This window comes from Phalacrocorax aristotelis, chromosome 1 (assembly GCF_949628215.1).
Source record: "Phalacrocorax aristotelis chromosome 1, bGulAri2.1, whole genome shotgun sequence".
Taxonomy (NCBI): Eukaryota; Metazoa; Chordata; class Aves; order Suliformes; family Phalacrocoracidae; genus Phalacrocorax; species Phalacrocorax aristotelis.
Genome location: NC_134276.1, coordinates 161,498,817 through 161,524,804, shown reverse-complemented (window position 1 = coordinate 161,524,804; position 25,988 = coordinate 161,498,817). Strand labels below are relative to the sequence as shown.

The following is a 25,988-nucleotide window of genomic DNA, read 5'->3' as shown; positions in this document are numbered from 1 at the left end:
CTGCCAAGAGGCTGCTGCATTTGGGGTATGAGATGAGCAGGCTGTGAAGCTTCTGTCAGTGCCCTGCGAGGCTCCTTTGGCTCCTGATTGGGGATCTTCTCCATCAAAGCACTAGGAGGACCCCCAACCTCTCGCTCCCTACCACTTGGTGCCCAGACCCTGTATCCCTACTCTGGAAGGAAATGAGAAATCCCTGCTCCATTGCTTCTTTCTCAAGGAGTCCACAGGAACCAGCCACCTGAAGGGTGGGCAAATAAACACCCATTTCTGGCCATTTTCTGTGGCATTCTTCCTCCCTGCCCTGGGTTGGAAGTTGTTTGCAGCCAGGGCAGCAAGCAGGACAGCGTTTCTCAGCAGTGCCTATCTCCCTGCGGGACAGGACACCAACCCTCCCCTCCCTCCAGTTCTCCCACACCTCATATGCAGGCTCCCTGCAGCTTGAGGATGACCCTTGCTGGCTGGGGGAAGATGCCATGAGCTCTGCAGCATCATTGATCCTGCATTGAGGGGGCCATGGACAACTTTGTATGACACAACCTTGCCCTGTTTCTTTTTGCTGGCTACCTGTCTGCCAGACAGAGGGTGAACTGCCAAACTGCCCCTGTCTGTGCTGCAAGACCCTTTCTCACGACAACCACAACTGGGGTCTGTCTTGGTGAGAGAACTCATCTCAGACTGCAAGACTTGAGGTTCACCAGCTGCTGCTTTTGTTGAGGAAGCAGACCCTTGATGCTGTTTTTCTAGGCTCTCCATTGGGTTTTCCTGGCATCCAAAAGAAAGGCACCCACATTCCTCTCTACCAAAGGGAAAAAGGCATCATGTAAAGAAGAGTATCTGAGCCCATCTTTCTTCTGGAGTAGGTAATGCTGAAGAGAAGAAAGGTAGATGAACCCTTGAGAGGTTTATTTGAGGGATGCAAGAGGCACCTTTAAGCACCTGTACTTGCTTGATGCCAATGGCATGCAGGCATTCCCCCTCCCAGCTCTGTTCAGTAAAGACTTATCACTGGGCTGTAGTGAGGTTTCACAGCTTTACTTACTCCATACAATGGCAGAGGTGCAGGGAAATGGCCCTGTGCTATCAGCCAGGTCTGCAAGGGCAGCAGCCAGCCTGACAGGCTTCCTCTGAGGGCTTTAGCTCATGTGCTCAGCCCCTTCCTTGGGACCGGTTCCCTTATGCTTCATGTGGTACCAGCCGGTGGTTTTGCTGGGTATTTCTAACACAAAGTTTCTGGAGAGTGGATATCTGCTACAGGAGTTGAAAATGTTCTTGAAAGCCCTTGAAGCTGGTTCCCTGGGTCTTTGTATTTTCTGACTTAGCACTGAAGCATTTTCAGGCTGGCTCTGCAGCAAGGAGCTGGGGCAAAAGCAAGGTTTATCTTATTGCTAACTTAGGAGGACCTAGGAAGATCATCAGATTTTCCATGCATGACCTCTCATGGTTACAGGGTTAGTGTGTGTCTATACCAGCCCCAGCAACAAAGGAAACAGAAGCAGCCAACTACCAGGGGCATCTGGGAAGGAAAGTGAGCTAGAAAATGGAAGATGTGATGGAGAACATCCTAACCAATTGAGTGCTGAGATTCTCTACGTGTCCCAGTGCATGAGCAGCAAGAATGAGGGTGAGTGAGCGTGAAAGAGTCTTTCTTGTCAGGAGACCCGTCTTTCCTCATGAAAGACCCCACATTTGCCTTCAGCAGCAATTCAGCATGTCAGAGGAAGCAGAGCCTGCTTGTCTTGGCAAGACCCTACAGAGTCGAACACGTTGTGACAAGCACATCCCTAGGATGCAAACATCCTAAGAAGGTTCAAACTGGTATCTGCTGTCCAGCAGCACGTTATTTTCCCTGGACCTGATATCCTCCATCCTTGGGACACCCCTGACCTCCTGCATCCCCTTCCCCATCCCACAGACTCAGGTCTGAATGAGGATGCCCTTTTGGCAGCATCTTGATCCTGGGGTTCTGGGCCAATTCGTTGCAGCACAGCGTGATCTCCATGAGATTCTGTGATGGGGACTGGGGACTCATTTGGCACGTGGGTGGCACCAGACCCTGCAGGACCAGCCATGCTAGCAGGGGGAAGGAGGGGGATCCCAGGCCTGGGGTGCACACCTCTCTCCCCAGACCACCCCAGACCCCTTGCAGCACACCACCCCCACAAAATCCCTGGGGTTGAATCCTCCAGCATCATCTTTGGGGCAGCCACATCGCTGAGAACAGTCCAACGATGGTGACTCTCATGGGGGAAAGCAGGGAACGTGCCAGGGGCTGAGGTGGGGTGGGGGGCTGCCCGCATCCCCTCCCTGCCCTCCCCGACTGACTGTATTCTGGCTCTGAAGAGTGCTTGGCTCCACCTTCCGCCCTTCCCTCCCCCGTGCTAAGCAGCAAAGCCAGCTAGAGACATCCAGCAGGGGTATTAGTAAAAACCAAGCCTCCCTCTAGGAATGGCACTCGCCTGAGAGCCTCCCCGCACCGCGCGCCCCGACGCTGCTGGGGCTGGGAGGGAGAACAGGGGGGCTATTGGGATACAAATCACAGCCCTCACAGGATCTGCCCGGCACACCAGCTAGCAATGTAAGTTTTCCTACCTGAGCTCGCTGCACGAGTGCACACATTCGCTTGCGCTTTCCCCCCCCTACTTTCTATTACTTTTTTCAATTTCCCCAGCAAGGGTCCGTGTTGCCCTCTGAAACTGGAGGGATAGCAATCCTTGCTCTGCATTAGCTCTTTTTCAGCTATGCCAGAGGCATGCTTTTCTATCACTTCTTTTTTTCTTTTTTAATTTCTTTCTTCTTTTTTTTTTTTTTATTTCTGGATGGGGGGATAGAGAGGCCTTTATTTTTAGATTGTTTCTTTCTCCAAGGGGGGAACCACTGCACAACAGCAGGGACTTTTAGAGGTGAATGTGGACAGAAGGAGAGAGGAGGAGTGTGTGAGGCAGGCAACCCAAAGCCTTGCCTCAAGTCTTGGGTCTCAAAGTTAAACTTGGTTTGTGTTTGTATATGATATATATGAATGAGAATATGTATATGCACATATACACATGGACAGGCGTGTGTATGGGGATGCAGTATAGATGTATTTTAATTCTTTGTTTTACAAGCTGTGAGAGGAGGGTGAGGGATGGGGGGGTCCCTGCAGAGGCACTTACCCGCAGCTGGGATTGGGGTCTCCAGGTGCGGCTCCGGGTCCCGGACTCGTTCCCTGCCCAGTGGTGCCACCCGCTCAGCTTCTCCGGTAGTTGGGATATTTGATGGTTGGACCTGATGATCCTAGAGGTCTTTTCAAACCTTAATAATCCTATTATTCCATGATTCTATGATATAGGTCCCTTCAGGTTTATTGATATGGTACTGGCACTCTCCCTCCCATGCTTTCCCCCAGGCACAGATCTTCAAAAGAAAGGGGCACTTCCCCACACAAATGTTGTGTCCATCCCCTCTATCCCGCTCCCTGTGGGGAGCTGCATCTGGGGAGGATGGTCCATCTCTCTCTCCTTTCAGGTCCCCAACCCACCCCTTATCCATCTTGCCACAGGCCCCTCCGCACATGTCAGCTCCAGACGATTGCAGAGATAGGGAGCGATATCCCAATTAATCAGGGGCCCCAACCCATCCCCACCCCCGTCGATCACGGGTTTTGCGGTGTGCATGGCAATTGCTTTGCTTGCGCTTTTATCGAGTGGCCCCTGTCTCGTGGTCTGCTCTTCAGAGACCTTGGAGTCCCTTTCAGATTTGGTGGTTCTTCTCCTTTTCTCTCTTTTTCTCCCCACCCCCCCCACCCCCTTTCCTTTCTTTCCTTTTTGTCTTCCTCCCTCCCCTCACCAGTGAGAAGAAGGACACCAAGAAGGAAGAGAGAGAGGGCTCAAGAGCAACGATGGCTGATGACCAAGACCTTTCGGAGGTGGAGATGAGCCCGGTCGGCTCTGAAGACCACCACTGCCTCTCACCAGGACCCTCCATGGCATCAGACAACTCCCCACACCTTGCCGGCTCCGGGAACGGGGAGATGGGGAAGGTCAAGAAGGAACAGCAAGACTCAGAGGCGGACGATGACAAGTTCCCGGTGTGCATCCGCGAGGCAGTCAGCCAGGTGCTGAGCGGCTATGACTGGACCCTGGTACCCATGCCCGTCCGGGTCAATGGAAGTAACAAGAGCAAACCCCATGTCAAACGGCCCATGAATGCCTTCATGGTCTGGGCACAGGCTGCCCGGAGGAAATTGGCTGACCAGTACCCACACCTCCACAACGCTGAGCTCAGTAAGACCTTGGGGAAGCTCTGGAGGTAAGAGCAGGCGGGCAGAGGGGGAGTGTGAGGGCTGAGGTCCAGAGGTGTCCTGGAGAGGACTGTGTGGTCACATGGAAGGATGGAGACTTAGCGCAATGGAAGGGGTCTCCCTTGAGGGGACTGCCTTCCCTGAGGGAAGCCCCCTCACAGGAAGCATAGCCATTGACTGGGGCAAGAGCAGTGGTTGAATGTAGTAAAGGTTTCCTCACCTCCATCCTTGCCAGCAGCCTTTTCCACGTTTCCCACTAACTTCCCCTGTTGTTTCTGACCAGTTCACTCTTGTCCTGGTCCTCTTCTGCCTGACTTCCAGGGGAGATCTTGTTTTCTTGGTTCTCCCTCCCTCTTGGGCCAAGTTGTGCATGAGCAGGAACTGGGCTGAGCCCCATCCAACTTGACTCACTGGTGGCTGCCTCAAGCCTGTTTGAACTCGGGTCCCAGTGCCAACAGGGGTTATTTTCCAAGCAGTGCCACAGAGCAAGCAGGAAACCCAGTTGGAGCTGAGGAGAAAAGTCAGGGGAAGGCAGCCAGGCAGTCAGAACCCCACACCTGTCCTTCCCAGGATGGCCCCAGTTTTGGCAGGCCATGCAGGTGCAGCAAGATGGACAAGGAGAGACCCTGCTAGAAAGGAAGGCTGAGGCTTAGTAGAAAGAGACCTGCAACAGTCCTAGCCTTAGCTGGCTCTCTTGCAATGTGCTGGCTCAAACTAGCCCCATCTCCCTTTGCACAGAGAGATGCCCTTCCTTCTTGCTGGCCCACACACGCTCATCCTTCTGGCCCCACCAGTTTGTTGCACCCATTTTCATTTTGGTTTCATGCAGATCCCCAGGTCCTTTATGTATCCTCCACAAACAGCTCCTCCTTCCTCCAGCAGACTGACGAGCTGCCCCAACTGATCGCAGCCGGCCCGTGGCTGTGCGGAGAGCCGTTTTGCCCAAGCCAAGCATGTCAGCCTGGCTGTGACACTTCTTTCCCATCTGATGGTCTCTGCTGATAACCACATAAACCTGTTAAAATATTTTCTGCCGCAAGTCTCCCGCGCCATCCCCCCCTTGCCTTTCACCAACCAGCGCAAACCAAGGCTCACGCAAATGGGCCCACTCATACTCTCTCCTGCCCTGACGGCATTTTATGGAGAAAGCCCTCAGCCTTGGGTGAGCCAAGAGACCTTTTTCCAAGCAGAAGCAAAACACCCCATCCATCAGCTGATTCCCAGGTCTCCTCCTGGCTTCAAACCTCCTTGCTCACAAGGAACCGAGCCCTTGGGCATTAGTTTCTCCCTTTGCTACATCAGCCCATTTACCCCAACCTGTCAGTGTCTAGTGCAACCCCAGCAAAGGGATTTCTCTGGGAAGTCGAAAGCAGAGCATGCCTGCAGTTGTCTCATCTGATGCTTTTTCCCGCTTTGTCCCCCCTGCCTTCCCTTCCCTTTACGACGGCACTTGCTCCTGCCTGCGGCTCTGCTGCCAGCCTTTGGACTGTGAAGCTGTGCTGGAAGGGGGGTGTGGGGGTGTGGGGAACCCACCTTTTTCTTGTTCCCAAAGTGTTAATTCAAGGTATCATTCCTTTATTGTAAAATATTGCCAGATTTTAGAGCAACAGCCTCCCTCCAGATAGTGCATTTCCCTTGAAAATACAGCAGAACAGTGAAATCCTCAGTAGGTATTGCATTCAGAGTGCAGGGAGACACAGCTCACGGCCACATTCAATCACCTGACTGCCTCCCTGCTCCCAGGGCACGGCTCCCGCCGCTGGCTGCATGGGATTTGTAGCAGGGAGACGCTGCCGCTGGATGATGGTCAAGGTCCCCTGGTGTTTCTTAGGGCACTGTGTGGCTGGGGAGTGTGGGTCAGGTGGAAAAGGTTGCGGGATCAGGCCCAGGGTTGTTGTGTGCTTCTGGGTTTACCACCCAGCTGCTTTGCTTGAACACGTATTCTCTCCGAGTATCCCTAGTGCAGGCTGCAGCTCTCTGAACCATGTCAACCCCTATGGGGACCATACAGCAGAGTAAGCTGGGTTATGAGTGCAGTCGGTGTCTGGCCTGGGTAGGACCGCATGCATATGTCTTTCTGCATGGCTGGAGTGGGGAAATATCAGCCTACAAAACTCCAGGGGATGTGGCCTAAAGGCTAGCAGGATAGTAGCCCCAAGCCTTGCCTTGCAGCCATGGTATGGTTGGGTCTTCCTCCACTGAGGTTCCCACAGCCCTCATCTACACTGTCCCCAAGGTATATCTCCTACATGTCTGTACAGCTGTGAGCAGCCAGGTTTTCCTCTTAGTCTTAGTCTCAGCTTAGTCTCAGTCTCAGCTTAGTCTCAAACATTTGATGAGGGTCCCTGCAAAGAGCCCTCGCTGTTCATGTATCCCCACCCTTACAAGGTGGCCACCCAAACCCCACAGCCTACATCGCTAGTCACTTTGGAAAACGTGGGCTACATATTTCGATGTGGGCTGCTCTGAGCTTACACAGGTAAAGGGCATGTTAGGCAGAGATGAGCACTGGTGAGCAGAGACTGCCTGCAGACCACCGTTAAACCAAGCATGTCCTTAGCGATCGGTGCTGGGTGGGGACAGCAGAAGCTGAGAAATCTTGAAAGGCAGCTAGCAGATTGAGCAATAACCCCAGTACCATCCCACGTGAGCCTCTGCAAAACTGGGTTGTTGTTTTTTAAGCCTGGCATTTGCTCCATCTCTGTGCCACCGCCACATCCTCTATTGGCCCCAGCCCTTGCTGGGAAGGGCTGCAGGACATGCCCTGACGACCACGCTACCTGCCTGGCCCCAAGTGGGGTGCCAGGGGGCTTATGGTCCCATCCACCTCCCCCAGTCTGTACCCACTCAGGCCATGTGAGTGGTGCAGTTGACAAAACAAATGTACTAAAAAAAGAAGTAGAAGGGAGGGTTTCTGTGCTTGGTGATCATGAAATCTTGCCTTGGCTGCTTTCCTTCCCTGGGGTGGGACAGGGAGCAGCTCTCAAATGGAGGTCAGCTGCTGAAAATGTCGGCATGACTCTCAGCCAAAATGCCAGCCAGCACCACCTCCGGGACTAAAAACAAGCGAGGCATGGGAAGACAGCTCAGTAGGGAAAAGCAAGGGGACCCAATGGAGGGATCTTTGTATGGGGGTAGTATACCCACAAAATCCAGGCTGTGGACATGTAGGAGAGCCTGCCTGGCTGCTTTCTGCTCCCAGCCAGCCCTTGTCTTGCATCAGCCGTGATGCCCAACCCCATCACTGCATTGACTTGTCACCAGCCGAGTCCCAGCACAGGGTCAGGCCTCTGGCTGCCGAGCCAGTCGCCCAGCACACAGCACGGTGCAATGCCAGGCGGCAGAAGGGGAGGCCGCAAGAGGCGGGCAGAAAGATTTTAGCCCTTCTTTCTCCTCCTGGAATGGGGCACTGGATGCTTGCCCCTCTCCCCTCCGCTTGAGGGACAGCATTCAGTGTCAGGGAGGATGGTGAAGGCTCGGCTGAGCCCCACGAATAGCTTTGCTCTGTGAGCCTTAACTTCTCTGCTTGTGTGAGATTCCTTTGCATTATGGCCTGGGTAGTGTGGGGGACAGAAGGGGGAGGGCAGGAAGCAAGTGAAATCTAAATCCCCCCAAATCTCCTGGCTGCTGCCTGCTTGCACCAGTTTCACTTTGCTAAAGCCGATTTGAGCTCTGATCCCAGCGGCAGAGAGGAGGGAGCAGGCAGCCTTGGAAAGGAGAAGGCAAGGATGTGGGGAGTGGACTTGCCACTGTCCTGCTGGTGGCACTGCCTGTGGGCTGCTGTCAAGGGGAGAGGAGGTGAGGTGCTGAGGCATAGCTCAGAGAGCAGGGATCTGACTCCTGCATAGCTTTGAGCAGCTCTGGTTCACACCATCCACAAGAGGGATCTGGGAGGCTGAGCTTTGGTCTCCATGGGAGTGTCTGCTCTGAGCTCGTAGTGTGGTCTGCCCTGCAGATCAAAGCTGGCTGTGCAGCCTACAGCCCTCTTGCACCGAGAGGTGCTCACAGAGAAAGAGACCTTTCATTCCCAACCACAGCATCTTATTAGCTTTAGCACCACCTGGGCTGGGAATGCAGGGACGCTGGAGCCTGGCTGCTGGATAGTGAAGTGACTTGGGTTGCAAAGCTGCAGGTTTTGCCTCTATTCTCCATCTCTCATGGAGATGGGGCATTCTGCAAGGATGAAGATTTTGCCAAGGCATGGCTACTTCCCAGTCCGCAATGCCTATGAGGGTTCACCATGATGTCCCTTTGGACCCCTTGGAGGGCTGTCCAGAGCAGCAGAGGCTGAGGAATTAGAGCCCTCCACAGCGTGTGAGCATGGTGTACAGTGGCAGGAGGGAGACGGGAAAGCTGGTGTTGGATTCATGGTGGCTCAGTTGCTTTAATCTCTGGGATTAAGGCAGTGGAGGAATGTGGTGTGCAGCTGCAACCTTCTCAGGCTGCCTGGATTGAACCCAGGTCAGCACCATAACGGGCTCCAGCCCATGCCACACACCTGGCTGCCAGCTGAGGAGATGCACAAGGAGCTGGCAACCCCTTTGATGCCCGACAGATTTATCTGTGCGCTCCCTGAGCCATGACTCTTCTTTGTCTTCAGTTTTTCAGGCCAGTTCAGGCCTTTGTATCTTCCTCACTGCATACGGCTTAACAGAACTGGTCACATTTTAGCGCTAAAGGCTTTGGGATTACCAAGGTGCTGGCACAGCCCCATCCCCAGGTAGTTCTTTTGTTGAGGAGAAAAAGGCATGACATCTCATAAATGGAATATTTTTTTGCCATTTGGGAGCCCTGCCATTTCTAACGGCTGTTGGAGTTGCAAGTCATGGGAAGACTGGTCCCTTCTGAGAGCACTGGTTTCTGGCTGGAAGCAGGATGACTTTGAGTCACAAGGATATTTGAGGGGGAAAATCACAAAATGAAACTGAAGTGCTTCCAGCCGAGACGCTGCTAAAGGCTTGAGCAATGAGGTTGATCTCATCTTCAAGTGCCCTGAGCCATCCTGCCCGCACATTTCACCATTTCCTTGGAGAGCCTATCTTAACTAGAGCAGCCCATGATCTGGCAGGAATACAGAGAAGCAGCTTATATTTCTGCAGTGGCTTTCATCCAGAGGCCAAAGCTCATCTATTTCTACAAGGCTAGCAATGTAGCAGCTAAATTTTTTACAACTGCTTGGCTAAGTTCAAGAAGGTCCGGTCCTTTGTGCTTCAGCCTTTTGCATTATCCATGTCTAACGTGCACAGGAGCTCCAGGAATAGCAGCATACACTGTTTCCCCCTCTTTGAAATTTTCTTTAATTCCCTTCTAGGATATTGCAAGATGCTTAAAGGCCCAGCAAGCTTCACGCAGCAACATGGGTACTGTGGAGCCAATACCAATTGCTGCCATTTGTGTTTAGTAGAGCCTCAAACTTTGAGCAGAGCCTATGGAAGGGTGGGAGGTTAAACTGGAATAAATACAGTCTGGGGAAGAGCAAGAGACATGTGTGAGGCAGCACTACAATTAGCAAGGGTGTGCCACACTGCCTTAGTCTGAAGGATGATCCGAACTGCCCTTAAATTTGCCCAAAGGCTTTGAAAGCAGCTTGTCCAGCCTTATTTTACACAGCTATGAAAGGTTGCGCTTTGCCTTTGGGCAATGTAAGTGAGGGTGTTGAACTTACTGAGGTGAGAAGCATCACGCAGCTGGGGAAGGGGGATCCAGTGCTGGCACCAACTAGTGTCAAGGCTTAATAATTAACGAGGAGGAAAACATTGCTGTCTCCACTGAAACACTTCCAAGCTGTCCCTGTTGTTCTGGGAAATACCCTCATTGGGGTAACACCCTGACATCTGGATTTACGTGCTGTGTCCCATGCTGCTGTGTATAGGTGGGTTTTTTTCTGAAATACCTGCCCCTCTCCTTCCCCTCTTCTGTTCTTTACCACCTTGGCCTCTGCAGGCTGTTGAACGAAAGTGACAAGCGGCCCTTTATCGAAGAGGCGGAGCGGCTGAGGATGCAGCACAAGAAGGACCATCCTGATTACAAGTACCAGCCCCGCCGGCGGAAAAACGGCAAGGCCACACAGGGCGAGGGTGAAGGCCAGGTGGAGGGGGAGGCTGGTGGGGCTGCTGCCATCCAGGCCCACTACAAGAATGCCCACCTGGATCACAGGCATCCTGGCGAGGGGTCGCCCATGTCCGATGGGCACCCAGAACATTCCTCAGGTGAGTCCCAGGTCTCAGTGAATCTCCTGACAGGTTGCAGCCAACTTGGAGGCTCAAAAAAACCAAGTCATCATGGTGAAAGCCTTAGCAACGTGGCTCACACCTTGCTCATGACCCAACAAACTCTGCTGGCGTCAGTGGTATAGGGACATGCCCAAGTTTTACAGGCCCTTGCATTCCTCTGGTCAGGCAGGGTATTGTTGCACTCTCCCTCTTATTCCACAAGATGATATAAAAAGGTTTGGGTTTGGCTGGCTATTTGTCTCCCTCCACTGAAGTCTCCAGCTGGACAGTTGCTGGCAAACTGGGAGGAGTGGAGCTGGCATAAAGCCCCGCCATAAAGTGGTAACTCACCTCTTCTCTCTCTTTCCTCCTTAAAATGTTTTTCATGTTGTAGGTCAGAGCCACGGGCCCCCCACCCCTCCTACCACCCCTAAGACTGAGCTGCAGGCAGGCAAAGCTGACGCCAAACGAGAAGGGCGTTCCCTGGGGGAAGGGGGAAAGCCACACATTGACTTCGGCAATGTGGACATTGGGGAGATCAGCCATGAAGTGATGTCCAACATGGAGACCTTCGATGTCAATGAATTCGACCAATACCTGCCACCCAATGGACATGCCGGCCACCCAGGCCACGTTGGGGGTTATGCAGCAGCGGCAGCTGCTGGCTACGGCCTCGGGAGCGCCCTGGCTGCAGCCAGCGGACACTCTGCCTGGATCTCCAAGCAGCATGGAGTCTCCTTGTCCAGTGCCACCTCAACGGTGGTAGACTCCAAGGCCCAGGTGAAAACAGAGGGGTCCGCCCCTGGAGGCCATTACACCGATCAGCCCTCCACCTCACAGATAGCTTACACATCCCTGAGTCTGCCCCACTACGGTTCGGCCTTCCCCTCCATCTCCAGGCCCCAGTTTGACTACCCGGACCACCAGCCCTCAGGACCCTACTACAGCCATTCCAGCCAAGCCTCTGGCCTCTACTCTGCCTTCTCCTATATGGGACCTTCCCAACGTCCCCTTTACACTGCCATCTCTGACCCTGCACCCTCTGTGCCACAGTCCCATAGCCCCACACATTGGGAACAGCCCGTGTATACGACTCTCTCCAGACCGTAGGGAATGGGGAACAGTGACCGAAGCAGCGACGGAAAGGCTCCGAAGAATCAGCACAGGCAGAAGAGCCTCCGAACTCCGAGGTCACTCAGTGCCATCCAGCCACCAGAACCCACTGAGTATACAGAAGTGCCCTTCTTGACCCCGGCTATCGCTGGCTCACCCGCCTAGAGGGAGGTTTTTCGTCCTTTCGCCCTTTACCAATTTCACGCAGGCCACATGACTGGCTTGCGACACCTTATTGGCCTTCTAGATGAGGAGGATTCTAGACATGGAGTGACTGGTCCATGGTGGGTTTCGTTGTGCGCACCCTTGACTGTACCATGAGAGAGACTGTCCTTTCCTTCCCCTCCCCAAACTGCTCCAGGGAGTTTGCAAGTGTTTCCAACAGGCCACAACAGCCAACACTCACCTGCTGCGGGTGAAGGGTGGTTGCTCAGCCTTGGTGAACATATTATGGGAGGAGTAGTAGGGAGGACGGCACAGCCAGCTCCTCGTGATCAGCGTCATGCAGCAGTCCTGCCTAAGATTCACACATGCATGAATCTTGAACCCCACTGGAAGACCAACTGATGCTTGCTTCCCTGCTGATTTCCACAGCTGCATCCTAGCTTTTCTCCCTGCTTCTGCTCTCCATCCTGTGTCTGTTTAATCCCACGCTTTTTCCTGCATGGAGATTTTAAGGCTTGCCTGAACAATGTGTAGGACTCAGGAACTGCATTGTTGGTCTTAGCGTTACTCATATCATAGCCTGTGTGTGCATGCGTGTTCATGTATGGAGGTGTAGGAGAGTTGGGGAAGGACTGGCGGATGAATCCATGATGGCCGATGAATGTGGGTGAATCCTCCTTTCTTACAATTACTCTATATTGTTCATTTGTGCCTGGCATTTCTGGCATCTCAGTCCTTTCTAATCTCTTCAGTATCCCAAACAACCTCTGAACAAACTTGGCCCTTGCTCTTCCGTGTCTGACCGTGCCTGCCTGAAACAAAGAGGCACCAAGAAAGCTACTGTGCACTTGCTATGTCCCAAGTTGACTGCGGTACTCTGTTTGAATCTCCACTCCCAACTCAGGCTAATGGGGTGTGCATCCCTGCTTGTTTGTTCATCATGTCTTCCAGTCAGTCAACACCTCCCTCCTACCTACGCTGAAGACGGAAAGATACTCCTGCAGCTTTAAGCAAGGTAGATATGTGCCCAATCTGGGATGAGTGTAAAGAAAATAAGCCTATTTAGGTGTAAAAGAATTCGTTTTCCCCTTTGGGTTTCAAACTGGAAACAACCAGCTCTCGCACTCAGATCAACCTCCTTTTTTCAGCCCAACACCTGAGGACAGTCTGCTTACTTCTCCTTTGTCACCTCCAGGACTGGGGTGGTTTGTCATGCTAGGGAGTGAACTGGCACAAAAGTTGCTGCAGGAAAAGATGACTCCTGGCAATTGATCACAGAGACATGTTGTGGGACCTTCCAATGGATATTCCAGTCTAGAAAGACAAAATACTTTGACCACACGTGGACTGTGATTGGTGCCGCTGTTTCCCTCTGCTGATATGACTGTCAGATGCCCTTCTTGCCTCCCTTAGCTATGGATGACTTCTCCTTGTGGTGTCTGAAAAGATCATGTAGAATGTTTGCTCCCTGTACACATGTAACCTCTTCCAGCCCTGTCCCCTTATTTATGCAAGTAGCACCTTCCTCCCCTACCTCCCTTTCCCCAGTCTCTATGCTGTCCTCGCACCATTAACTCTGCATTAAACATATGGAATAATAAACTTAAAAGTTTCATTTTCATGTGTCTTAGACTTCTTTCCTCAAAGTCCCTGTTTTTTCCCTCAGTAAGCATATGATGTGTCACCACCACATGGATCCTGTGCACAGCCTTCCTCTGCCTGTCATGATGAGGACACAGGCAGAACTCTGTCTCACCAGACTCCGTCACAGAGAGGAGACTCATCTTCTGTTCACACCCCAGCTCCAGTCACTTCTTCAGTGAGAAACGCTGATTTCTGGTTTTCAGCTAAGATTCAGCACATGCAATTAAGAAAAGCGCTGTTTTGCACGTGCTTCATCCAATAATTTCTTAGTGTGATTGTTAATGCTTTCCAGATCGGAGTGTGGGGTTTCTCACCTTGGTTCCTCATCACCAGGTGGCAGATGACATAACTTAAAAAAACCCCACACTTCCCCACATACACCAACTTGTGTATTTTGGAAGCAACCATTAGCTTCTCCGTAGAAACTCACCTCCACAGCCTCTTGCCTTCCAGAAGCAAGAGACTAAATACACACACACTCACACACACAGAGTATATTCAAGAACAGATGTCTACACCATCTTACTTGCTGAAGAAGACATCCTGGGTGTGGTCAGGTCTTGGGAGGCTATCTGAAGGTGTTTGAAAAGAAAACGTGCAGCATGTATCATTCTGCTTAAGAACATCTCTCAAGGTCAATGGTAGCAAGGTAGGATCCCAATTAACACAGAGACTCCAAAAGAATTACAAATTGATTCCAAAGGTTTCAGTGCAGATGCACGTGATCGATCCACTGAGTTTGTGTTCACTAAATGCTTTATGGATGAGTAGAATAAGCAAGATGTCTAGGAACTGTGGAACACATTCAAAGCATTTTAAAACTCACAGCACTATTTGGATGAAGTCCTGTATAGGGCCAAGAGCATCAGCAGCAGAATGGCTTAATGGATCTAACAATAGTGATGCCAACTAAAGGGCTCCATGCAAAATAGGACTGTGGCCATTCACTGGAGAGGAAGAGAAATCTCTACCCCAGATTACAGGCTGTGGGAAGAGTCCAGAAGGGAACTACTGCACTGCTGAGCAGGTCAGGAACACGTGTGAGGAAGAAGGGAAGCCATGGCGGAGTTCACAGAATCACAGAGTGGTAGAGGTTGGAAGGGACCTCCGGAGATCCTCTTGTCCAACCCCCCTGCTTGAGAAGAGCAGGGTAGAAGAGCTGATCACAGGGGTAGGAGAGAGAGAAGGGACACGGTGTGGATGAAGAGAAGAGCAGGAAAAGAAAGTTCTTCACCACACACAAGTACCTGCTCCAGCTCTTCAAAAAGCAAATTAAGAAAGTGAGTGGGCTCTGCCTCAACCATCCTCTAGTAGAAAGGGATGTCTCCTCTCATCTAGGAGGGTCCTCACAACTAAGACAGGACTGAGAATATCGCTGGTAACAGAGGGGTTAACCACTCCTCCTGCAGCCTAGCAGGAGCTGGCCCAGCATCCTTCCCTATCCCTTTAATCGTATCTGATACAGATGCAAGGCTGGGGAGGGGAGGCGGGTAGGGAACAAAGAAGCTATTTAAAAAAAAAAAAAAAAAAGGACAAGAAAACGACCCCCGCACTCCATGGCAGACGCCAAAACGATTGCACAAAGGCACCATTTCAGGGCTGAAATTTCACCGCACCAACGTGATTAAAGGATTCCATGGAGGGTGGGGGGAGAAGGCTGAAGGCCACAGTGCTGCAAATTAACCTTTTCTTGGTAGGAATCGCCTGGACCAGGAAGCATTTGTGTTCCTCACAGTCAACCCCCTTCCCACACCTGCAAGAATCTCCACATTCCCTTTGACCTGTCATTTTGCCCAGGGACCCATTCAGCTCTTGCATTCTCCAAAACCAGATCCTCCTGTGCACACCAACAGAGGAAGTATGGACCAGTGCGTTTACAAGGAGCAGTAAGAGAATGACATACATGGCTAATTATATGAGCTGAGTTCCGAGGCAGGTGCATATAAACTCCCTTTGGGACATGGATGCTCATCTGCAGCCACCGACCACACATACAGCACAGAGAATACACACTTTATATATAACCACAAGCTTTAACACCAACAAGTTGGAAAGATTCTTCCTGGACCAACATAAATAGGAAAATCAATGTAAAGCAGAAACCATAGGTGCACCTTTCCTCCTCTCTTTTAATAAAGAAAACAAAAACTCCATGGGCACATTTTAATAAGATAATTGAGAAAGACTCAATATTTTCTGCCCAAGAGCTTGATCTTCCTCATGCAGAGCAAGAGCCTTGGAGTACACAGAAGATCAAGAAATGGAAACCAGGTAGCAGCTGGTTGGAGGCCCTTGCAGGTTGTAATGCATCCACTCAACTCTTCTTGATTTGAGCACAGTAACCCTCCTGCACATCAGAGGCTACAGTGCAGGTGCCTTAAGGGGACGAATGACTGATCTTTCATCACACTACAGATTAAAGGAACTTGAGGATTTAACTACTGTTGTGCCACTGTAAGAACCACCAGAGTTTGTACAACTGAGATGGCTGAAGAGCACCCACACATTCACGGCCATCAGTTCCATCTGCATGTCAGAGAATGGCTGAAAGAGGAGCAAACGCAGCAACAACCTACAGCTGCTGAGCTAGTGTGACCATGAGCCTCGACCACGCTTCCGGCTGGGGCAGTGCCACTGAAAGGGGATCCCCACCTCTGATAAGCAGCAGGAGCAGGGAAACAATAGGTGATTTGATGAGAGCTGCTCTACGATACTCCTGAGAAGCCCTACAGCCAGCCCTGGCCAGAGAGGAAATTGGGGGTTTCCACAGCAACCTGCTCAGGGCACAAAGGCCCAACTGTCTAGGGGGAAGCAACGGAGGTGTCTCAGCACTCCTGCGTTAAGAAGGGACAGCGGTGGAGGGCTGGAGTCTTTCTGAAGCCAAAGTACCTGCAAGAGGATTTTTGTACAGCAGGAATTTAATTGGCTATTGGTCCTATAACTGGGGAGGAGCAGTACTGGAGGAGGAGGAGGAAGCAGTTATCACAGTCTAAAGACTGCCTAACTAAAAGGTATGGCCTTTGCAGGTGAAGAAATCTGCAAGAAAAGCATGGCACATTGGCTCCCTAATCTTATTAATATAGCCCAGGACACAGAAAGAATAATGACCAAGCTGGCAGAAAGAAGAAAGTCTTCCCTTGAGCGTGTAGGACTGAGACAAAAGAGAAGGCAGGACAAAAAAACCCCAACATTTAATTTAAAATGGGGAGGTTTATAGTTTATTTACACAAATATAAACAAAAATAGAAACATCTCTGGAGAAGGAAAGAACCAAAACTATGGCTGGAAGCTGATCAGTCCGTGATAATTAACTCATCCACACCCCAGTCTTCATAGCTCCCATCCGGTAGGTAACGACGGATGATTATGGGGATCTTGCGTGCTCTGAAGGGAAGACAGAGAGGTAAACAGAAATGCCAGAGACTTCACTATACTGCTTCAGCAGGCAACGGGAACTGAGGTGATTTAGTGGCTTCAGTAAGCTCATCAGGTTTAACTGAGAGATCTGTGTAGCACCAGTGATTTGCTATGATACAGTAGAGGGAACTCACAACCACCTCCTCTCTTTGGCGGATGCAAGGCACTGAGCACTCTTAGACTCAAACCAACCAAAAACCTACAGAAAGTCAGCCCTCTGTTGCTACCACAGGAATCGAGCCTTGTGATCAGAACTCACTATGAGACAACACCAAGCACCTAAGATAGCGGGGGGGGATCAAGGGACTCAAAGAACAAATCCACTTTTTGTTTGATGGAAGACTTTTTTCCCCACAAGACACTACAGAAGTGGCAGAACTCTGAGAACCTTCATGAAAATCTGGTATTTACAAAGCATTTTGCACCCTGAAAGCATCAGTTACATTTCAAGAAAGCCACATAAAACTGACTAATCAGGGAGCAAAACCTGGTACAGCTGGGGTAGAGCACAGCATCTGCTAACAGTGGTTCCCATTAGAAAGCACTAAAATGCTGAACAAAATTTAACTTAATGGAAATAGATTTAAGTCAGCAGTATGTAATCAGACAGTCTGGAATCCAACCAGGGCATCAGGTTTCAACCATATCAGACTTAAAGTAATACAACTTCTTTAATAATCACATTCAGAGCCGTTGTTTTTCCAGTAGTGAAGCAGCTCCCTCATGCCAAGAATTACAAGGGAATTTTGGCACAGAGGAGGATGCCACTTTACTTTGTCACACCCTCACTTACTTTTTAGAGTTCACACTCAGTGACCAGAAGCAACTCAGACTGAGCTTGGAGATCTGACAAGAACATGTCCTAAGGAGCTTTTAGCAATGATAACGGGAGCTGTAACAGATATAAAATCTGCAAGAGCAACTGCAAAGCACTGAGAAACCAGGGCAGCAGAGGAACAATTCAGTTCAAGAACAGAGACTCAATCAGCAATTGAGTCCAGTTGCTCTGCTTGAAGTCTAGGTCACCTGCATGCAGTCCAGGTCACCGACCATGCAGACAAACTGTGGGCCAGCAGGGAGGTCTGCTGTGGAAAGATGGACGTGCAACTGGTCATCCAGAGCCTGCCTCTGCTACAGTCCGAAAGGAATTATTTATCTTTCTGTAAGGAGGGGACATGCCTCCCCACAAGCACAATAAGCCAAGTGTGGAAGGGTGTGGGAAAATAACATTCTTAGCAAGGTCTCTATACCACCAGCCTGACCCTTATTTTATTGTTTGTGAGCACTTCATTTAAATACAGGTCTCTTCAGATGCTTCCTTCAAATCAATTCCATTCAGGGAATTAAACTGATTCCAGAAAGATGAGCATCTTGGGTTCGCATCATAGTAATAAAAAACACTTTGAAGTAAAAGAGGTCGGAGTACTCCTCATCATCAGTATGCTGCACAAGCAACTAGGATGGGAGAGAGCAGCTGCAGAGAAGTCCCAAGGTGAAAGAGGGGAAGGCAACTGTAGCGCTTGCTGTTATCGAGGGAAGACAAGGTGGTCTTGGAATAAGCTGCTAACTGCTGGGATGAGGAGGGGACTGCTTGCTTAATGGAAATCAATATGCTCACTGTCAAAGCCTAGGACTTACTTGAGTTCTTTCATGGCGATCAGCAAAGGGTCTGTCTCTCCTTCCAACTCCACCATCACAGGGGCACACATCCTGGGGCAGAACAATCGTTTGAGAGAACATACAGAGAAGGAAAGGGACAGCTAAGCACGCATCTACCTATGTCACCTGAACAACAGCCAGTAAAGCAGGAGGGTGGGACACCATCTTGGCAAGTCTGATTTGCTCTCTTATGCACTTTGGGTCAAAAATTTCCCCAAATGGTTACGGACTGAGCTTTTACTTGACTATTCTTGCCCCATCCCTCAGCCTCCGCTGACCAGCTGGTGCTTGAGAGCTGGTCAGATCCACACCCTTCTAGCCACCCCCTGCTGTACTTAAATATGAGGAAAAGAGTGGTTCTAAAATTAATCCAATAAAGGCGGAAACACTGTAAAATGAGTGTGCCTCCTACAACTCCAGCACATCTCTTACATTCCCATTTGCTCACACCCTCTAGGCTTTGTTTGGTGGAAAATGAGGGCCTGGATTTACAACGCACTCTACCTCTAGGAAATAAAAAACGCAGCATTTTGCAGAGGATTGTAACAGCAGAGCAAACACGGGTGGTGATATCTGACCATTAGACTGTGGCAGCAAAGAAAGTTCACGTTATTCGTGGATGAGACCACTGGGGGCTGCTGCTGGCCTAGGCTCAGCACTGAAGGCAAAATACGTAGGTGAAGCATAACCAGGCACCAGAATGTTTTGGATTAAAGGCCTGCCACAGGCCTCTCTCATCTCCACCAATTTTCTGGCCTTCCACCAGTTGAGAGAATGTGCACAAAATAGCTTCATAGAGTGAACACTGTACAAAGAATAGCTTGGCAAAGTGATAGTTAAGGAAAGATCTGATCACAACCTACAAGCTTCTAAATGATGTAGAGGAGAGGCATTATTTTGAGGGTGGATATAACCAAGATGAAACTCAGAGATGTGCTTTCAGACAAACCTCGCCACAGCCTAATAGTCTCGCTCATAAAGCAGTTTTTCAAAAGGCATAAAACTTTTTGATATATATTATTAAAACAAGTCTAGACAGGTATATGGATTAAGTTGAGAGCAGCCAAACTTAAGAGCATTCTTAAAATAGGATTTAAGTGTTATTACCTATTATAAATGAGGCCCCACTATTCCAAATACTTTAAAAAACTTACAGCTTGCCACAATGCAACTGCATTTAAAGCAGGTTTCAGGTAGGCTACTCCATTCCTAATTCCTACAGCCCTGTGGCATTGACTGAAGACATTCTGGAGCATCCCTCGCTCCAACGTTGGCTTTTGCAAACCAGTTCTGAGCTTTCCAGGCCACGTGGGCTCCCTTATGAAAGGCAGAAACCAGGATCACTTTGTCACATCCCCTATTTGTTTTGCCTATGACCCAGGACGGCTCATTGCAGCTGCTGAATGCCCCCCTTTCCAGGCACAAGGACCATAGTTCCAGCTGGGGAGAGATATGGAGACTTCACATGCAACTGAGAGCTCCACGGCCCTGTGCTTTGGGACCCAGATGGTGATCCACAAGCTCAGTAGTTATATAAGGGACTAAGTGAGATCCAGGAGTTTTTAAGGAAGGACCAAAGCAGCTCTGACACAGAAGGGAGGAGAAGGTGTGGTGATGCTTGGGATACTCACGCTATCTGGAGAGCACGAGTGCCCAGGACCCTGGCTCGCTCATATTTGGTCATGTAGGGGGTGGTGATCCGCTTCTGGTTCGCCTGCTGCCGCTCTCCCGAGGGGAGGATTTCCACGTTCTCCTGTCCCTCCTGGGGGAAGCAGACCATGGCTGCAGCCCGGCTGCACCCTCCAGCGAGACCCCGCCGTGCCGCGACAGCCCCGGCAGCCTCCCCGGCCCCACCGGCCGGCCAGCGGCACTACCAGGCGGATCACCCACCTCCTCCGCGTTCTCCAGGTCCTCCAGGCCCTCATCCTCCTCCACATCGTCGAAGTCGTCCCCGTCGAAGCTGCGGGAGGGACACGCGCGTTGCCTGGCGGGTCGGGCCGGGCCTCCTCCGCCATGGGTTCCCCCCGACCCGAGGGCCCGGGACGCGATACGCCTCCGCCTCCGCCTCCGCCTCCCCTTTTCCCTTCCCTTTCCCTTCCCCTTCCCGACCCCGCGCTCACTTGTCCTCGTTGTCGGACATGTTGCCTCCCCACCACCTTCCTGCCCGGCGGAACTATGAACCGCTTCCGGGTACCGCTGTGACGCCACCGGAAGTGCCCCGGCGGCTCCGTTGCCAAGGCGACGCGCCGCCGCGCTGCCCTTCCTCCCCTTCCCATCCCTCCGTTCCCTCCCGGGTGACGCTATGGCGACATCACAGCGCCGCGGCGTGACGTTATTGCCGGCCGAGCCCGGCGGGAGGCGGGGAGGAGCGGCGGGGCCGGGCCGGTACAGCCCGGGAACGCGGGAGCTGCTGAGAGGTATTGGGGGGAGCGGGGGAACGGGGCGGGCCCGGCGCCGGTGGAGCCGCCCCGGCTTGAGCCTCCCGGAGCCGCTTCTTTCCCACTTTGGGGTTGGGTTGTGAGGAGGGATTTGCATCCCCTGGGGCGGGTTCACCGGCCCGTCCCCCCTGCCGGAGGGGGCCGCGGAGCCCCCGCGGGCTGCCGTCATCCAGACGTCATGTTTTTCAGCGATGATGGAGGAATCGAAGCTGACGCCTTTCCAGAGGCGATGCCTGATGGACTGCGTGAAACGTGAGTGTTGGCTCAGAGTAGTGAAGAGCTTTTGCTGCTCGCTGTGAGACGGGGTGTTCGCCCGCAGCCTGCTTGGATGGGCAAGGGCTTTAAAACACTGCTGCTGGCACACGGGGATGACGAAGTGAGGTGTCCCCAAGGGTCATCCAGGGAACGAGACGCAATGGCCTGACCTGAACCGCAGTCTGTCTCATGTCAGCACCTACCAGCGGCCAGGGTGAGACACCTGTGGCACCTGGGGTCTTTGCTTGTGGTGGCACAGTGGATCAACAGGCAGATCTGCTGGTGGTAGCCTGGGGCCGTCCATCGAGGCTTCTCTCCATCTGACTTACTGTTATTTTTTGTTTGTTCTCCAGGAGGAGATACCCTACCCCTCCAGTGCCACCCAACATCCAGCAAAGAGCCAGCGCCTGCTGTCTCCCCACCAGTTCGTCAGCCGAGCAGGCTTTCAATAAAACCACATCTCCGACCTGCCAAGGTCTGCCAGGCAGGAGATGCCTACACCCGAGAGAAATTCAAGCCACGGGCAAGGCGTAAGTTGGCAAACTCCACTAATAAATAAATTATGCCGCCCAGTCCCTCTCTTCCCCTTACGTCCATCCGTAGAATCATTAAGGTTGGAAAAGATCTCTAGGATTATCAAGTCCAACTGTCAACCCAACACCACCTTGTCTCCTAAACCATGCCTTGAAGTACCACATCTACATGTTTCTTGAACACCTCCAGGGATGGTGACTCCACCACCTCCCTGGGCAGCCTGTTCCAATGCTTGATGACCCTTTGGTGAAGAAATTTTTACTAATATCCAATCTAAACCTCCCCGATGCATCTTGAGGCTATTTCCTCTCATCCTATCACAAGTTACTTGGGAGAAGAGACCAACACCCACCTCGCTACAACCTCCTTTCAGGTAGTTGTAGAGAGCGATAAGGTCTCCCCTCAGCCTCCTCTTCTCCAGACTAAACAACCCCAATTCCCTCAGCCGCTCCTCATCAGACCTGCTCTCCAGACCCTTCACCAGCTTCATTGCCCTTCTCTGGACACGCTCCAGCACCTCAATGTCCTTCTTGTACTGAGGGGCCCAAAACTGAACACAGTAGTCAAGGAGCGGCCTCACCAGTGCTGAGTACAGGGGCACGATCACTTCCCTGCTCCTGCTGGCCACACTGTTCCTGACACAAGCCAGGATGCTGTTGGCCTTCTTGGCCGCCTGGGCACACTGCTGGCTCATGTTCATTCTCAGCAGCAGCAGGGGGTATCTTAATTGCTCTTCATCCCCAGCTTTCTGTCTTCAGAGATGCTTTAAAAATGGATCTCTGAGGGAACATCTGCTGTAAGTATTTGCTGACTTCTGCCTGCTGGCTAGGGGGTTGACAGAGGTGGGGGTATGTGTAAGGTGAGCAAACAGCCATTTCTAGGCTCCATGGGAGACCAATGGCTGTTCTGCATACCAGCGGGCTCGGACAGGTGACAGGACTTGCACAATCCTTGCGTAAGAAGGGAGCGCTGTGTGATTTTCTAGCTTACAAATGTGAATCGAACCTTTGATGCCAGTTTGGTTGGTTCTTCACCATGGGTACCCATGCGCAATGCTTGCACAGTTCAGTCTGGGGATGGGCTGATGTTAAGGTAACCCTTGCACTGGCATTCCTAGCTGAGAAGCAGTGTGGCCAGGCTTTTCCCTGAGGAGACAGGCTGCTAATAATTTATTTCCCCCTTGGCATTCACAGGAGATTTGGAAAAGGAGAAGCAAAGGCTCCAAAACATCTTAGCGACAGGGAAGGATGTGGTGGAGCACAAGGTGAAGCAGATGCTGGTTCAGACAAAGGAAGAGGAGATACCTGAGCCTGACCGGTTTGAAGAATGTATGTCTTTATGTATCCTGGAGGAAGGCAGGCAGAAAGCCTGGGAAGCTGGCTCCCTCCAAGGGCTGGGGTGGCAGGCCTTGTTGCTGGTAACCTGAAGCCTGTTGTGGAAGGAGGCACAAAGCCCAGTTTCCAAGAGAAAGGACTGGCTGCTGTGATGCTGTGATCCAGCCGTCCTCGCAGAGCTTATACTGCCAGAGTTTGCTGGCAGATTCAAGCTCCCTGGGCTGTCCGCACAAATTGAAATCTGCTGGCAGGGGATACCCTGGGGACGCGCAGGGTGACCTGGGCAGGGAGCCCAGGTACTGCACGTCCTTTTTCCAGCCAGTGTAACTCAATATAGACTAGGACGCTTGCCAGCCTGACCGTGGTTTGGGCTCTGTTCTCTTTCACTCCACGATCAGAGCAGTTACACTAGCAAAGCTTAAATGTTGAGCAGAATTTTAAGTAGTGATGACTCTGGCCTGCAGAGTATTCTGGGATGGCAAAACCCTGCCTAATACCTCTCTGTACTTGAATCTTCAACGTGCATGTACACCCCAGTCAGCCCTTCGCTCGCCAGGGCAGCACAAAGATGGACAACATTAGAATAATGTGTACAGAAGGGGTGCTTTGGTCCCTGCTGCAGGGAAGCCAGTGCAACTGGCTTCACTCATGCTCTCTGTCCTCTAGAACTTGTCACAAGCTGAGTGCTGTCCTTGACACATCTGAAATACCCAGGTACTTTGTACCGTGGCAAGGTTTGGACCAGCTGGCTGCAGGTCTGTGCTGCAAAGCAGCAGCTGACATTCTGTGCCTGTGTGGTCCCGGGAGCAGAGATGGTTGTGGACACTGGGTACGCATGTCAACTAATGAACCTCAATGGTGTTAAGCAGGTTCTGTCTCCATCCACAGACAGTTAAATTGCCCACAAGCAACAGAGAATTGTCTGTTACCTTTCCTGCAAGATGGGGAGTGGTAATAAGATGGGCAGGGGGACATTTTCCATTGCATAAGGCCCTGCTGTGGTATTTTGATGACATGCTCGAGGTGAGCGTTACAGCAGATGTCACCCTTCCCCTGGTGGGATCGCTGTTCAAGCAGAGCTAGGAAACTAGGCATTCAGATCTGGACAGAAACATGTTTTCTTGCCTTTAGGCTGAATCCTGTTTCCACAGTGTTTTCTCTTATCTGTCAGTGATGAATGAAGTTCAGGAGAGGAAGGAGTTTCTGGCAGAGATGGAAGCCCTAGGACAGGGCAAGAAGTATCAAAGGATTGTCCTCACTGAAATCTCACAGGTACACAAGGGCCCTGGTGACATTGGCCGTGCAGTGCGTGGAGGGAATCCTAGTGTCAGAAGCCTTAAAACAGAGCCTCCCTCTGCTACCTGAGCAGGGAAGGAAAAAGAACTGTGTTTCCCTTTGTGGCACAGGACAGACAGGAATTTGGGGGATGGGGGATAGAGGTTTTCAGCCTCTTTTTCTCCATGTCTGTGTCTAACTTAATCAGGGAAATAGAAGCTTTGTTCTTGGGGCTGGCAAAAGAAAAAAGCTGCCGGCGTTCTCCCTGCTCTGTCGTTCCCTTTTGTACTTTGCAGAAAATGCGTGAGATGGAGATCATTGACAAGAAGAGAAGTGAGGAAATAAGAGAGATCATGACAAAAGACATCCCTGGTGGGAACAAATCTGATCCCCATGACTAGGACAAGGGAAAAACACAAGCAAGTTTGTTCCCACTTCTTCCCAGACTCTCCACATCAGAGTCTCAAGGGCTGGTCTATGCCTGTGCCCAAAGAGGGGGCAGCGCCCCTTGTTGCCTAAAGCCAGAAGGCAGGAGCAATTTGTGCATAACTGGTAACAGAAGAAAGCTGTGGTAAAATACTACCCACGCACCAGATCCCTTCTTGCTCAATGATATAAGAGGTGAAAACATGCAGCAGCAGCAGCTACCAAAACATGACAAAGCAGAGCCGCCTTTTGCCTATGCAATGCCTCAGAGTACAGCAATCCACTGATAAAAATATCACTCCTTTCCATCCACCCAGAGGTGGAGGTTTCTCACAACAGGACAATGATAACATGCGTGTTGCCACCCACATCTACGGCCTGCTCCTGTCCTCACGGCTCTGGGAATGGCTGCGGAGGCAGTTAGCAGGGGGGAAGATGCAGCCATGTGGCCTTGCGCAAACAGGAGCCTCTGGCATTGCTGCAGGTCAGCGTGATTGTGTGCATCAGCAAAACTTCTCGGCAGCAGCCGAACTGGGCAGGCGCACAGGAACACAGCTGTGCTGAGGAGGGAAAGGGGATTTCAGCCCAGTGCACGCTGCTCTTTGCTGCGGGCTTGCTGCGGTTTTTGGTTCCTGAAAGCATGGTATGCAGAACAGCCATTGGCCTCCCACAGAGCCTGGAAATGGCTTGCTGCTCACCTCATACATACCCCCAGCTCTGTCCTCCAGGAGGCTGAAGCATGATGCCCTACTATTCCTGCATAAAGCCCAGCATAAAGTCCGCCTCCCGGTTTCCTGAAGATCCCATCACGTGCTTCTTCGCAATACTCGGCCACCCCACCAAAGCCAGGCAGTGCGCTCTGTCCCCAGGAAAGCATGGATACAGAAAGGAATCAGAACCTTAAGCTGCTATCTGTCTTTAAAACCAATGTTTCTTTTATTTCTGTTCAGGTGAATGGAAGGCAGGGAGTTAGTACAGTATAATTTACAAATCAGAGTTCTGGCCAGGCGCAGGGCCAAGGGGTGTCAGGCTGCAGTGATCCCAAAGACCTTTGGCAAAAGTGACGTGACAGCAGGCTCGAAAGTGGATTTGTTTCTCCTTGGAGAAGTTGTGCTTTGGGATCTCCCCTCCCACTTTCCTCATCAGCCTGCTGGCAAGAGTGAGATGGCATCACCTGCATGGGGCTGAGCTTGCTACCTCCCACCCAGGGGGGCCACGCTGGGATTGTGGAGGGGCT

At 51.5% G+C, this 25,988-nt stretch overlaps 3 protein-coding genes across 4 annotated transcripts; 2 read left to right on the top strand and 1 right to left on the bottom strand.

The window, feature by feature from the left end:
- The first annotated feature begins 2,506 nt into the window (after positions 1-2,506).
- Positions 2,507-13,388, top strand: SOX10 (SRY-box transcription factor 10). The gene is made up of 4 exons (XM_075076954.1): positions 2,507-2,575; positions 3,829-4,287; positions 10,223-10,488; positions 10,886-13,388. The coding sequence occupies exons 2-4, from the start codon at positions 3,878-3,880 to the stop codon at positions 11,599-11,601; spliced, it is 1,392 nt and encodes a 463-aa protein (XP_074933055.1). The 5' UTR covers positions 2,507-2,575; positions 3,829-3,877; the 3' UTR covers positions 11,602-13,388.
- Positions 13,389-16,603: 3,215 nt separating this feature from the next.
- POLR2F (RNA polymerase II, I and III subunit F) lies at positions 16,604-20,717 on the bottom strand. The gene is made up of 5 exons (XM_075077070.1): positions 20,610-20,717; positions 20,380-20,449; positions 20,121-20,251; positions 18,469-18,540; positions 16,604-16,797 (listed from the first exon to the last, which is right to left on the bottom strand). Exons 1-5 carry the CDS (start codon positions 20,627-20,629, stop codon positions 16,707-16,709), a joined length of 384 nt encoding a protein of 127 aa, XP_074933171.1. The 5' UTR covers positions 20,630-20,717; the 3' UTR covers positions 16,604-16,706.
- C1H22orf23 (chromosome 1 C22orf23 homolog) lies at positions 20,713-25,671 on the top strand. 2 transcript variants are annotated; one of them, XM_075077056.1, is made up of 7 exons: positions 20,714-20,906; positions 21,117-21,179; positions 21,536-21,712; positions 22,910-23,044; positions 24,222-24,322; positions 24,622-24,697; positions 24,771-25,671. In XM_075077056.1, exons 1-7 carry the CDS (start codon positions 20,792-20,794, stop codon positions 24,842-24,844), a joined length of 741 nt encoding a protein of 246 aa, XP_074933157.1. In that variant the 5' UTR covers positions 20,714-20,791; the 3' UTR covers positions 24,845-25,671. The 2 variants fall into 2 exon arrangements, with proteins under 2 accessions (XP_074933147.1, XP_074933157.1); XM_075077046.1 differs by having other exon boundaries at positions 20,713-20,906; positions 24,622-25,671.
- Positions 25,672-25,988: the final 317 nt, after the last annotated feature.